Consider the following 15,088-nt stretch of genomic DNA (forward strand, 5'->3'; position numbering starts at 1 on the left):
TTCCATATTTCTGAAGCTACCCCACCTTGCAACAATTTCTTCCTCGTTGTGAGATTTTCTTGAACGTCTAAAAAAAAAAAAAAAAAAGAACTTAGAACTACTTTAAACCTAACTAACCAAAGGACATCACACACATCCATGCGCGAGGCAGGATCCGAACCTGCGACCGTAGCTGTCGCGCGTTCCAGACTGTAGCGCCTAGAACCGCTCGACCACTCCGGCCGGCGGCGCTCAGCAGTTTCGTTCACTGTGAGCGAAGAATTGAGCTAGGACCCACGCCACAAATCAGGTACAAAGATCTGCCTGTCTAGTAATAATAAGAAGTGTCAGCCCATTTTTCAATTTTTGCGACTTGCACCACTTGGAAGTCAACTCTTTTTTTCCTTTATTGTTATTTCGTCCTCCCCCCTCACCCCGTAGGGGCGGGTGTGGGGTGGTCGCAGTGCGAAAATCCTGCTCTTCAGCTAGTAGAAATTGTCTCTAACTTAGTTTCTAAAATAGAAAAACACAAGTTGACATATGTATTATGAATTTAAAATTATTTTAAGAGATGATTTTAATGGGAGAATACAAGTAATATAATGCTGTTTTCATTGATTGTTTAAAAACAGTGATACAAATGAGAAGAGACCGCACAGTGAAAAAAACACTTGAGGAATACTTGAAGAACACTAAACACTTGAAAAAAATTGAATGTGACAGAAGATACACTGGCCATTAAACAAAACGAAGCACCATACACTTACGCTAAAACGAGGAAAGGAGCTGCCCTGGGAAGCTAGATTATAGATGAAAATAAGGATGGGTATGGAGGGTGATAGGAGAGTGGTGACGAAGAGGTCTGAAGGCTGTAAGAGGTGGTGACGTGACGGAGGTGGCTGCTGGGGACAAGGAGAGAGGGGTGCCTGATATTGGGATATACAGATCTGAAAGGAAAATGGGGTGGGGGTAGGAGAGACAAAGAAAGGAAAAAGTAGGAGCTGTGGCATTGCAAGAGGAGGTGAATAGGGCGGGATGGATTCAGACTTGGTAGGATGGGTAAATGTTGAGGCGGAGTTCGAGGTCTGGAAGAGGGAAACTGTTGAAATTTCTTTGGGAGTGGACATGAGGGTGTGCAGGTGGAGGGATTGTGGGATGTGTAGATAGAGGCGTGGCAGCGCACTAGCAGTGGAAAGGAGAGGGGTCACAACAAGCCTGTTCGAGTCTGCGAGGGGTGTAGGTTATTAGGAGGTGTTCAGTGTGAGTGACGAGAGATGGGAATTTAAAGAGAAGAGTTGGTAAAAGGTTCTGGTAAGGGATGGAGCCATCCCGCCCATGTCTGACTGTACCTGGAGGGAAGATTGGCAGATGTGCTAGTGTGGGGGGGCTGCCCTCGCAGCACTGCGCATGCGCATAGCGAGCGCGGCAAGGCGCGCAGGTGTGTTCGTTGGCAGCCGCCAGGATGGGCCGCAGTCGCGGACGCTGCTCACCGCCGTCTGGTCTTCGTTCCTTCAGCTCACCTCCGCCGTGTTTGTTTACCGTCACGAATCTATGCTCGCGTCGCGTCCGTCCGACCGCGCTCCCGAACGCACGCTACGCTAGCGATTTCCGCATACAGTGAATTTCCTGCAATCCACAGTGACTTCTAACATGCAATAAAACAGTTCTAAGTGCTCCGACAACGACGCCGAAAACAATACATCTTCGAATGCAGCGGCTGCGGTAAGTAACAAAATGTTTGAAAATGCTTCGTTCCACAGTATTTCTTTCTCGTGAAGTAAGTGCGACTCGAGACCGTCATTTCATTCCGCGTATGTTATACGCCTCTAATTACTAGTTAATTACCTGCAAACGAAAATATTGTTGATAGAAAAACGTTGGCATTGCGGTGCTTGCTACTTGTAATAACGTCACGTTAAAAACGTAAACATTGACACTTTAACCTGACAGCGTATTCTGAGAATATGTTACTCCTTACTAAAAGAACTATCGTGAATGTAACAGTAAGCGCATAGTCAGTTTGCGAATTCAAACGTAAACCATTGTTCAGGTGCTTCGGTACTATCTACGATCTATGTAAATATATATCAATGGATTTACTGTTGACAATTTTTAGTAATTCGCAGAAACTGCAACATTCATTTAATGAAAACTAGACGGAACAACGAAATGCACTTGGAGAACCCTTCATTAAGCAATGTACGAAACGGCGCGCACTATTCGGTAGGTTGCATTATCAACTGGCTTCCAATAGGACTAAAAAAAAAAAAAAAAAAAAAAAAAAAAAAAAAAAAAAAAAAAAAAAAAAACGCTAAACGCAAAGTATTCACATCGCAGCTGAATGGTTTCCTCCTATTCTGTACCCTAATTCCTCGCGATCGTTCAGCACTTTACTCTGTAATATGTTAATTATTCCTATATTCTTACAATTTTCTCGCGTTTTAGTAATTATTTACATTATAAATTTTCTAATAAACATCCTATAAATTATGTACTGACTCGTTCCCTAATAAAGTACCTTTGGTCCGTGTGGTACCACAGAACATGGTAAATAAATAGGGTCTAGTGTAGCAGGGGATACAACCCGTCGGCTTTGGACAATGACGTCACAAGTCGCCAGAGAGTAGTTTACCATTTTCGCTTTTGCTGTTATGTTTCAGTTTCGTTTTTTTACTGATTGCTTAATAAAGTGGATCTGTTTATTCTATCTCGTGAGATTTTTTTTTAAAAAGCCAAAAAACACTTATCAGCCACTGAAGGGAGCTACAACACTAAGAAGAATCGCTTCTCGATTGGCGACTTGTGACGTCATAGTCCAAAGCCGACGGGTTGTATCCCCTGCTACACTAGTCCCAATAAATATTAGAGTTTGACTGACAGAACCATTCAACATTGAATGTTTTTTTCCTAAATACGTCCGTATATGAAATACTGAGGTAGTGGTGCTAGGTTAGTTTTACCATACACGACACGTTGACATGTCGAATGTAATACTAAATGTAGAATCCTTCATACGAGTCCAGAGCACAAAAAAGAAACATATCACTAGCGCGCAAGTTGTTAAGAGTCTATCGACGTGTTCCCCCAGTTAGTAACCGTCCTAAAGCCGAGGATAAATTAACCGATTTTACCCCAACAAATAGTTTTCGGCAGGTGTTTGGTTGGCTTACTCTATTAAGGAAGAGCCGGCGGGAGTGGCCGTGCGGTTCAAGGCGCTACAGTCTGGAGCCGAGCGACCGCTACGGTCGCAGGTTCGAATCCTACCTCGGGCATGGATGTGTGTGATGTCCTTAGGTTTGTTAGGTTTAATTAGATCTAAGTTCTAGGCGACTGATGGCCTCAGAAGTTAAGTCGCATAGTGCTCAGAGCCATTTGAACCATTTTATTTAGGAAGAAAGGTGTGCTTTAAACGCCTCTCTGCGACGCTGACATTGATGGTCTTTCAGCGCTGTCTCGTCAACTTCGGGACACACGTAGTTTGTTGTCCGTGTGATGTAGGCCAACTGACATAAAAAGCCGTCTCACGGGAAGTTGGAGGAGACTGTGAGAAAGATATGAAAGCTTTGTTCCCTATGGGAAGTTCAGATAACGATCATTTCCCATCTCGTCTTCCTCGGACAAAGGATGTCAAATCCGCAAATGAAGAGGGAATCGGATATTTGTGTTACTGGTTATTAGGAAAGGTTTACAGTGCTCAGATGCCAAACGCTTTCTGTCCGAAACAGTGTTTCAGAGATGGTCATTTGTTACGTCCTACCGTCGCATTACACACTTACCTTGACAGCACAATTGATTTCAGCTGGCCTGTTTCCGAAACAGGAACTCCTCTGTCTTTGTTGATATGCATTGATCGCATATTAATTTGATAAGTACTTTGAAATAGAAGAGCATAGCAACTATAATAGAACACAACAAATTTCTGGAACTGGCATAAGATTGTGATCTCGAGATCAGTATATCCTCCATGTTGTCACGCACTTACTTTCAATGCGATAAGAATTGAAGTATATTTGTCACTTTCATTTACAAACTGAATTCACAAACACTTTAATTGTACATATTTCAATTTCAAAGATAGCAACTGGCGCTTAGATTAAAAGGAAATTAACTTTAGCTAGGGGGCATCTGCAAGGAACCAGGCACCAACCTGCAATAACGGCTACATAGTCTGTACAAGCATCCATAAAAATGTTTTCTGGTGTTCAGGTTTTTTTTAGCATAGGGTGTAGTTTAAAAGGTGGTTTATCTGGGTAAGTTCACTGCAAATGATGGAAAAGAACAAAAATAGACAGTGAAACACGAAGTAGGCATCCTGGCAATAAGGCAGCTCATCTGGATTAGTAAGCGATTGACATAAGAAACTGGCTACAAAACCGGCCATTAGCGTCTTTAATATTTCATGAAGGCGCTAGATAACTCGATCACTACTTCTGAAGGCAGAGAATGCTTCTGGCCACATACAGGGCTGAACAGGCACCCATTCAGCTATACAGTACTACCGACAGGCGTTGCTCATATGTATGTGGCAGTGTCTGGCATAAGTTTATTAACGAGGCACATTATAATTTTAAGGAAAAGTGTCAGGAGAATGGTGTGGCTGAGTGTTCTTAGAATGCAGTGTTTTATAGCTATTCCCCCTAATTTGTGTGTGTATGTCGGAATAGTAAAAGCGAATTAAGTAAGGTTCCTTGAACGAATTTGACTATAGTTACAAGAAACTGTCTTCATCTACATTACAGGTCACCGCTTTCAGTTGTATCACTCCAGGGGGTGTCGTTTCACTTCATTAACAGTTAGAGCGTACTTGAAGGTTAATTAAGCATATGTTCATCAACGTTATTTAAACAAGAATTTGGACGTATGCTATGAACTGTACATGATTTGCGACAGTTGCAAAAAGGGCGCTGAAGTTTTTCATTGCGTGTATGTTTCACGATTTTGTCTTTCTTTTAATGAACTGCAGAATCGCATGTCCTAGTACGTTGCACATTTTCTTTCCTTAGATGTATCATGTTGCAAGGGAAAAACCCAGTCGTCAACTGAGCTTACCGATACCGTACATTACCTTCGTCTCGTAACATGATAATGTGGTGTGTGCCGTCAAACGTTCGCGAACACAAAAAGAACAGAACACTGACCGTATTTCTAGCGTGTATATGTTGTTTGGAAAGTAGGTTCTAGTGACACTATACTGTAACTGGGGGGTCTAGATTAGGTTGAAAGATGACATTTTTGCCGGGAGTTGCCGAGGCGGTATCGAATGCTTTGGTTAAAACACGCTTCGCATGTGATAGAGCAGTATTTCGTCTGTTCTACGATAAACCTATCAAATACAGTAATGTAAGTCCGCTACTGTGCTTTACGACTAGTTGCTGGTAGGCATCCGAGCGCAGATTCCAATCCCGGTGTAGCATTTTATGTGGTTTTCTGTTCGTGTTGCGTACCGTGTTCTCTTATTACGATAGTTGTCCACGGTGCTTATCCATGATACCCGCTGTTGTGAGTACTAATACGGGGCTGCAAAAAATGCGGACAGTGTCTAAAAGTAAGACAAATAAATGACAAACCATTAATATCGAAATTGTTTGCCATAGAGTGATCATTTTTAGTAATGGGTTGGAAGACCGAAATTATGATTCAAAAGTGTATCGCTGGACGAGTTACAGGCCTTAGCCTGTAGGGAAGATGCTCCGATAGCAATAAAAGGACGTTAGCTCGAATAGAGAGTTTACAAAAATGGTTCAAATGGCTCTGAGCACCATGGGACTTAACATCTCAGGTCATCAGTCCCGTAGAACTTAGAACTACTTAAACCTAACTAACCTAAGGACATCACACACATCCATGCCCGAGGCAGGATTCGAACCTGCGACCGTAGCGGTCGCGCGGTTCCAGACTGTAGCGCCTAGAACCGCTCGGCCAATCCGGCCGGCAGAGTTTACATGTTTCCATATTTAGCAATCGTATAAAATTGCTCCTTGATCACAAAATCCAAACCTAAAGAATAGAAAGTTGCACATGTCATGCCAATACTCAAGAAAGGAAAGAAGAGTAATCCGCTGAAATACAGACCCATATCACTATCGTCGATTTGCAGTAGAATTTTGGAACATATACTGTAGTCGACCATTATGTACTAAGATTTGTTGACACGCAGTCAGTACGTATTTAGATCACATCGTTCTTGTGAAACACAATTAGCTCTTTATTCTCACGAAATAATGAGTGCTATCAGCAGGAGATCTTAAATTTATTCCATATTCCTAAATTTCCAGAAGGCTTTTGACAGTTTTCCGCACAAGCGACTTCTAATGAAATTGCATGCTACGGCGTACCTTTTCAGTTGTGCGAATGGATTCGTAATTCTAGGAGAAAGGTCACAATTCGTAGTAACTGACGGAGAGTCATCGAGCGAAACAGAAGTGATATCTGGCGTTACCACAAGAAAGTGTTATAGCCCCTTTTCTGTTCATAATTTACATATTTGGTTTTGGAGACAGTCTGAGCAAGCTATGATACATAGTTTGCAGATAATGCTGTCATTTACCGTCTAGTGAAGTCATCAGATAATCATACCCAACTGCACTATGATACAGACAAGATGGTGCGAAAGGTGGCTATTGACACTAAATAATGAGAAGTGCACGGTCATTCACAAGAGGACTAAAAAGAAATGCGTTAAATTTCGATTGCACGATAAATCACCACAACTCTAAAGGCTGGCAATTGAAATAAATACCTAGGATTTAAATGATGATGTTGGAACAGTCAGATAACGTTGTGGGGAAGGCAGACTGACTGCGTTTTACTGGCTTAAAAGATGCAACAGGTCTACTAAAGAGACCACTTGCGCGTCCTCTGGACGCGCATTCGGGAGGACGATTGTTCAAACCCGCGTCCGGCCATCCTGATTTGGGTTTTCCGTGATTTCCCTAAATCGTTTCAGGCAAATTCCGGGATGGTTCCTATGAAGGGGCACGGCAGACTTCCCTCCCTATCCTTCTCTAATCTGAAGGGACCGATAAACTTGCGGTTTGGTCCCCCTCTCCCGAATCTACCAACCTTTGCTACAGTATTGCTGTGCGATGTGGGATCCTTACAAGATAGAATTGACAGATAACATCGAACAAGTCCAAAGAAGGACTACTCATATTATGGCGAAATAGGGGAAAGAGTGTCATGAATGATACGCGATCTGGGGTGGCAATCATTAAAACAAAGGTGTAAATATGCGGCGAGGTTTTTTCATGAAATTTCAATCTCCAGCTTTCCACATCGAATGCGAAAATCTTTTGTTGACGCCAATCTACATAGGAAGGAATGACATCGTAATAAGATAAATCAGAATTGGCACGGAACATTTAAGTATTCATTTTCTCCCATGCGCTGTTAGAGAGTCGCAGTTGTGGTGAAATAATTGGAAGATGGTTCAATGAACTCTCTGCTAGGCAGTTAAGTGTAAATTGCAGAGTAACAATGTAATGCATATGTAGATGCCTTAAGTGTAGTGCGAAACACCGCTGCTGCACGGTCCCAACTTTCTCGAAGTAGGATAGAGTTCTCTCGCTAGATTTTGTGGTCTGGCTCAAATAGCACAGGGTGTCTCGTGATTTCGGTGGAAACTTGAGAATGTAAATAATAGTAACGGGAGAACTTTCTAGAAGACAGCATTCAGAAGGAAAGTGCAGTTAGGAATAGGTGACAAAATCATCGGGATTCTCGTTCATGAGGCCAGAGCTCATTAGTTCGAAGATTCAACCCTAAACAATTTTTTGGAGTTGCTCTAGATTCGCGATTTAGCAGTGTGATTTACCTGAGATCTACAGGGTGTTTCAGAAGCGATGGTCAATGTTGAGGAATATGACAGTTATGATCATCCGAAACAAAAAAGTCAATTAAACATGGGTCCTAAAACACATACCTTAAGAGTTTTGAGCAATTCTTGATCTTCGATATTGTGAAATAAATCTCTTCTTCTGAAAGGTCTTTGCTTCCCATATTTATGGAAGTGATAATATGGACAAAAAATCCAGTAAACATGTGCTCTACAATGCACGCAAGTTATGAGTACTTCATTAGAGGAGTTGCTTCAAAGTAGCGAAGATGAACATGTGCGCGTAGCTCTTAAGGTTTGCATTTTAGAGCAGATGTTTATTGGACATTTTTTTCTTCTGTCGGTCCATATTATCACTTCCCAAATATGGAAAGCAAAGAGCTTGCAGTAAAAGAGATTTGTTTCACAGTATCGACGACCAAGAATTGCTAATAGCTCTTAAGATATGCGTTTTAGAGCCAATGTTTACTTGAGTTTTTGGTTTCGAATGATCAGTCCTGTCATATTCCTGAATATTGACCATCAGTTCTGAAACACCCTGCATGGCTATATTCCGAACGCCACCTCACGGGGTGGGGGATTTTCTCTGCCCGGGGACTGGGTGTTTGTGTTACCCTCATCATTCCATCATCATTCATGAAAGTGGCTAGACTGGACTGTGTAACGATTGGGAATGTGTGCGGGCGCTGTTGACCATGCAGTTGAGCGCCCCACAAACTCATCATCATCTTCATCACCTCTCGGCATGTGGCGGATGGTGATATGTTGTCCTGGGGGATTGTGGAGGGACGTTAAGCTTGTTGTTTGTAATCTCTAGAAATAATAGTGAGCGATAGATTATGCCTGAACGAAACGATTCGGCCAGGTTTGTTAAAACTGAAATAAACTGCTTAGTTTCTCTGATAGCAGCTATTATCGTGTGATTGAAGTTTTTGTTTTGGTTTACTTTTAGAAATTATGCCTAACATTTGTCGAAAGCCGGTGATATCAATTTCATGGGAGACATTTTCCATGAACCTAATCTGACCAGATCGGTAAAAAAGTCTGTCAGGACTGTACTTAGGTGTTTTGCGCAGCAATGTTCTCAGCGCTCGCCGTGTGGTGGGACGGAAAATCAAAGGGGTGGTCAGCTACTGGTTCTAGGCAGCCAATGAGATGGCAGGGGAGAGATGACTTTCGAAGCAAGGTACGACGTAGTCGTTACATTCTCACTTCAGCATAGTAAAACATTGGAAATCGTGACATACCGGAAGAAACAGTCAAACATTCCTGAAAATAGCGAGGAAGAAAATTACGAGGGCTATTCAGAAAGCAACATACGTTTTAAAATAAAAAATTAACAATGCGGAAAAATCAGATTTTATCATACACGGTTTAAAGATACACTCTGAAACTATTTTTCTACGAAATCGTCATTCCAACTGAGGCACTTATCATACCGTGGCAAAAGTTTTTTAATATTGTCTCTGTAGAAATCTGCCGGCTGCGATTGCAACTACCGGTTTGTACCGACATGCAGTTATGAGCCAGTATCAAAGAGTTGTGCAGCGACCGGGTACGATTCACCGTGTGTGGGCGTGCGTTGTCGTGAAACAAACAAAACTTTTGCAGTAAGTTTTCCCCGACGCTTGTTTTGCATCGCCTTCCTTAAATTTGTCGATGTTTGACAATACCTCTCTGAGTTAATTGTTGCGCCACATTCAAGGAAATCAACGATCCTTCTTGCTGACAGCATTTGCAAACACTTCGTTGGTTTCTAGGGAGAACTTGGGTGTCCCCATTCCACCGACTACCTTTTTGTTTCACTATTGATATGCTTCATCGAAGTCTCGTCCGCAGTTACGATACAATCCATCGTTATCATTTGTTACCATATTTTGTTACCTTTTTGTTTTGCGATTGACGTGCTTCACCCAAGTCTCGTACCCAGTTACGACACGATCCATTGTTACCATTTTTGTCGTAATCTTCGATGAAGGACATTGCTGTAGCTAGTCTGTTTTTCGTGGTCTTGCGTTAGGCTTTTGGGAACCCACTTAGCATCAAATCTGTGGTAAGCAAGCTTCTCCGCCCGAATTTCATACAGCAGATTCAGTGAAATTTGGGGAAAATGTTGCAAAAACTGCGTAGTCGGAACGACGATTTTCACGAATTTTGTCGTTGATTTTCGTCAGTAGTTAGTCAGTAACAAGTCTAGCCTACTACCACTACGGTCCTCATAGTGGACATTGATATGGCCATTTTTAAAATCAGTGCGCCACTTTCTGACTCGGCTTTCACTCATTTTTCGTTTTCCGTACACATCACATAGGTCGCGATAAATTTCAATTAGTTTTCAATCACAGAACGCATCTCACAAGTGACGGGATTTTTTAATGCAGCGCACATTTTAACACGTCACTGAAAGCCAAGTGGTAGAGACACACAAACCAGAGGCTACCAACGCTGGATGAATACTGAGTGTAGGAGCATTGTGGCATCAAGATGGCGGCTGTAGCCCCGCCCACCGCTGTGATAGGTCCAAACGTCTGTTACTTTCTGGATAGCCGCCCCCCCCTCCCCCCCCCCCCCCCACGTGTTTCGAATTCTGCGCTACAGATTCATTGCATCTTTTCTCATCTCTCAATGGCCACGCGAAACTGAGACCTCTCAGAGACCTATGAGCAGTACACAAAAACGCCATCGTGACTGGCGACGGCCCCCATCTATACTTAGCTCGCTATGAGGGTACTGCTGATCTTTTTCTTAGAAAAAGCCTTTTGGAACAAATGAGGTGTCAGTGAGATACCTAGTTTCTCCAGATGTTTAATATTAACGGACTGGGGCGCTAGCAGTGGGGACTGAATGTTTGACATGTTACACTCGCCGTGGCGAAGCGTCAGACGAAACACGTCCTGTACTTCCATTTGACGTTCCGCAACTTCAAAACGAGGTACTCGAGCTGTAAGTGAATTTACACAAAATAAAAAATATCTATACCGCATCAGTGAAGTACGGTCTACTAACCCATGTGATTAATAGGTAATGTGTGAGTACACGACGTGCTGTTCTTGTACAGTCGGTCGATTTGGTCGTGGTAACACCGTTCTATTGCGTAGCCCGAGGTCTAGAATAGGTTGAAAGGTGATAATTTATTTATTCTATATTTATTTGTCCTTAGACCAACCAGCACAACAGTATCGTACATATCAGAGAAATTCCATTAATGACATATAACGGATAGTAATAAAGTGCAGCTAGTCACTGAGGTCCAGTGTTGGCTGGAATTCTCGCAAGGCAGCGAAACTTGGTAGATATTCTAATCCGTAAATGCGGGACCGATTTATTCTGGAAAAAAATTAGTTCCAATTTTGGCCACCAAGTGAAAATCTGGCGCTTAAGACTGTGTGACAGGATACCATCCACACTGTCAATGGACGTCATGATGTGAGCAAACAGTGTGGCTATCAAGAAGGGAGACCGTGCACTGTTAGTGAAACTGTTTTATGTGAGCGGCTGTAGTTACGGCGATGTACTCAGAGTATCACCGACTGAAAGATGTAAGGAGAGACCCGATATCATTAAATGTTAAGATGATGGTGAAATTCGGGAAACGGGTTAGCTTGATGTGGCACCTGGAAGATATGGAGTAAGTAATCTTGGAGATTGCTTTTGCTGTAACTGGCCGTGCAGCAAATCCCAGATAGTGTTAGTGCAGTGACACGAGAATTGTCCATCCCATGGTCAACAGTACGGACAATTTAGCGATCTATTTTACACTGGTACCCGTAGAAAATCCCGACGTTGCAGCAAATGAAACCTCATGATCCGTAGCAGCGTTCTGAATTTGCTCTTTGGTTTCTGGTACCGATAGAAGTGGACGGTATGTGGCTGGGCAATAGTCTATGGAGTGACGTGGCAAATTTAACACTACAGGAGGCATTGAATACACAGAACTGCCGAATTTGGGGTACTGTTAAATCAATTGTTGTCCGCGAAGAGGTATTGTACTCTGTCTGTCTGTCTGTCTGGCTCTGAGCACTATGGGACTTAACATCTATGGTCATCAGTCCCCTAGAACTTAGAACTACTTAAACCTAACTAACCTAAGGACATCACACAACACCCAGCCATCACGAGGCAGAGAAAATCCCTGACCCCGCCGGGAATCGAACCCGGGAACTCGGGCGTGGGAAGCGAGAACGCTACCGCACGACCACGAGATGCGGGCCATTGTACTCACCGTAAGTGACGCTGTGGTGTGGATTCACAAGCACCTTTAGTCTGGGTCCGTTCTTCTTCGAAGACGTGTACGGTGACGTCTGCACGTTATCGAGACCTTCTTATGCAGCGTGCTATTCCAGCTGTGGAAGAGCGCAATTGTGTCGAAACCACTGTTTTCATATAAGATAGGGCAACACCTCAGGCCGCTCGCCCCGTGAGAGATCCGCTTAATGCAACCTTCCACGCACGTGTTTCCTCCAGAGGTTTCCCACCGCTGATAAACTCGTTGTTGAGCGCCCGTAAGCTCCTTCTTCCAGGTTTTCAAAGTGCATGGCCTGCAAGATCAGCCGATCTGAATATATGTGACTTTTGTCTCAGGGGATATCTAAAAGAACGCGTTCACCAGGGAGACGCTTGGTCTGAAGGTCAGTATACAGGAACACGATATCCAGATTTCACCACAACTGCTGTGGCAACTATTGATCACGTCGTTTTACGGATGCAGCAACTCTTCGTCGTCTCTGGTGCTCATGTTGGAAAAATTGTGTACCTGTAAGTGGTGGTTAATAACAAAATCAGCATTATCTTTGCACTTCTCCTGCCCACGTCTCGTTCCTAATCCACTACAAAGGGAAACATTTCTATTCGTCTTTCTTGCATTCACAGCGCCAGATTTGCACCTCATGGCCAAAATTGGAAATAATTTTTTTCCAGCGTACATCGATACCGCAGTAATGCATTAGAATATCTACAAAGTTCTGCTGCCATACAATAATTACAGCCCACACTGGACCTCTGAGAGTAACTAAGCTTTATTACGGTATAACTACACAGTACAAAGTAGGATAGGATTAGGTGAGGATAGGGAAGAAAAACGACCACGGCCTTATCAATGGAACCATCCCAGCATTCACCTTAGCACCCTGGGAAAAAAGTGACCGACAGGGTACGAATTAGACTCCCTATGAATGAGAGTCCATTGCGTTAACACTACTTTAACAACCTAGCTTGCCACAGGATTGAAAACTAAACAACATATAACCTACAAGGAGATTGCAACATGCACAAGAAGTCAAGTCAGCGCCATAACTGAAACATTAAATTTAGATACTACTCACTTCTGAAAAATGTAAACACATGAACATTGTGCAACACTGGTAGATAGTACAACACATGTACACGCGAACACCCGCCAGCACTATTTCCATCACAACCAATCTTGCAACCAATCCCGTCTCGGAGGTTGTGTTTGGCCGTGGACCTGAAACAGAGAAAACAGGAAACCGACAGCAGAAGCGTTCTTATGAAAACACACACACACACACACACACACACACACACACACACACACACACAACATAGATGGTATATCTGTTCGAAGATAAAAAGTGCCCAACAAGACAAGAGGCCTAGGGTTTCTGTAAGATAATGTATTCATTTACACTGCTAGAGCACATTTCAACAAGAAATGATTTTAACTCTTCTCTAAAAGCCGTTTCTTTTTCCAACCTCTTAATGTGCGTTGGCAGTGCATTATACAGAACAACACCAAAGTCGCTAACGTCTTTGAGTACGAGTTGTTCATTTTGCATGCAGATGCCCACAGTTGCGAGCTATTAATTTGCAGATCTCAGAGATTAGCTCTTGTCATGAACATAGGTTTGTCTGTGTATAAAGGGGGTACTGAAAGTACACAGAACTTTTTAAACGGAGTCTTGCGGTGAGCCCTTGAAGAGCTGTGTGACAAGATTCGAATAGCCTTTTCTGTAACGCATAAAATTTCATTGAAACCACTATTAGCTACGGTCGCAGGTTCGAATCCTGCCTCGGGCATGGATGTGTGTGACGTCCTTAGGTCAGTTAGGTTTACGTAGTTCTAAGTTCTAGAGGACTGATGACCTCAGTAGTTGAGTCCCATAGTGCTCAGGGGCATTTGAACCATTTAACTACAGTTTTCTGAGGTCATGTCATTTATATAAAGAAGCAACGGAAGGGGACCTAACACAATACCCTGTGGCACACCAATTTTGTCCTCCGTTGCGTAAGATGCTGATCTGATTTTATGATTAAAATGAATTAAAGTAATTGCCATAACGTGTGATCTATTTTTTGCAAACGTGACTGAAAGTACTTATTTGCTACGCTGTGAGTTGACCTCACCAACCAATGCGAATGCCAAATAAGTTATGGTAACTGGCTGCCCTGTAGCGTAACTTATGGTTTACGTTCGCGCCATATTTAATCGGTCGATTTCTGCCGAACGCCAGTCGTACAGTACACATTGTAATTGCTCGTCCTATATGTAGAAACATTAGCACTGCAGTATGAAAGAAAACAGCTGGCCACTGAAGATGCTTTAAAATAAAGGTAATCGTGTGTGACCTAAGTAAGACCTTTATTACAATTACAAAAGATGTTATATAACCTACTTTATTTGTGTAACTACGACTACTGAAGAGAGGCCTAAAAACAAAAACAATATGAATTTAATTTACGTAACAGCTCTCAATTCATATTTTGGAATTTTTGTACGGACTTTTATTTTTATATTTTTAGCTCTTCTATCGCCATGCCAATCTGCTTCAGTAAATATGTTAAAAAAGTTATTTGTATATGAACAAAACTGACAGTCTATGAGATACTCCAGTTTTTATTTTGATGCATTGAAGCTTCCATAAAATTTGCCATTAGAGTAATTTGGAACTGGACAAAAGATAATTTGAACTGAGACGTTTTGTAAATATGACGTGTAGCTTGGTTAACAACGTAAGTGACGTCACAAGCCTCAGTTACGGAAGAAGCTGTCTCGGGCGAAGGTGGGCAGATTATGGAGAGTATCATCAGTGACAGGAAGATCTACCTTTGCATCTAAATACTCTGCAAATTACTGTGAAGTGAAGTGCAAGCCAGAGGGTATTTAACATGGTGAAACAAGTTATGATTTCTCACTGTTCCAATCGCTTGTGCAGCGAGGGAAGAACTGGGGGGATGAGGAAGGCTGTGGTTGGTCTGATCGCCGTGTTTCGCTTCTGACGGCGCTGTATTTTTGTTTTTGGGTACTGGTGTGGTAAG

The 15,088-nt window shown here is 42.6% G+C and overlaps 1 protein-coding gene across 2 annotated transcripts in view; it reads left to right on the forward strand.

Moving 5' to 3' along the window:
* Nucleotides 1-1,465: 1,465 nt before the first annotated feature.
* Nucleotides 1,466-15,088, forward strand: part of LOC124776957 (fat-like cadherin-related tumor suppressor homolog) — a gene marked incomplete at its 3' end in the record, with an annotated part of 338,653 nt that continues 325,030 nt past the window's right edge. For both annotated transcript variants that reach the window (XM_047252191.1, XM_047252192.1), the window contains 1 exon segment: nucleotides 1,466-1,701. In XM_047252191.1, the coding sequence (XP_047108147.1) occupies nucleotides 1,688-1,701 (14 nt within the window).

Source organism: Schistocerca piceifrons, chromosome 2 (genome assembly GCF_021461385.2).
Source record: "Schistocerca piceifrons isolate TAMUIC-IGC-003096 chromosome 2, iqSchPice1.1, whole genome shotgun sequence".
NCBI classification, from domain to species: Eukaryota; Metazoa; Arthropoda; class Insecta; order Orthoptera; family Acrididae; genus Schistocerca; species Schistocerca piceifrons.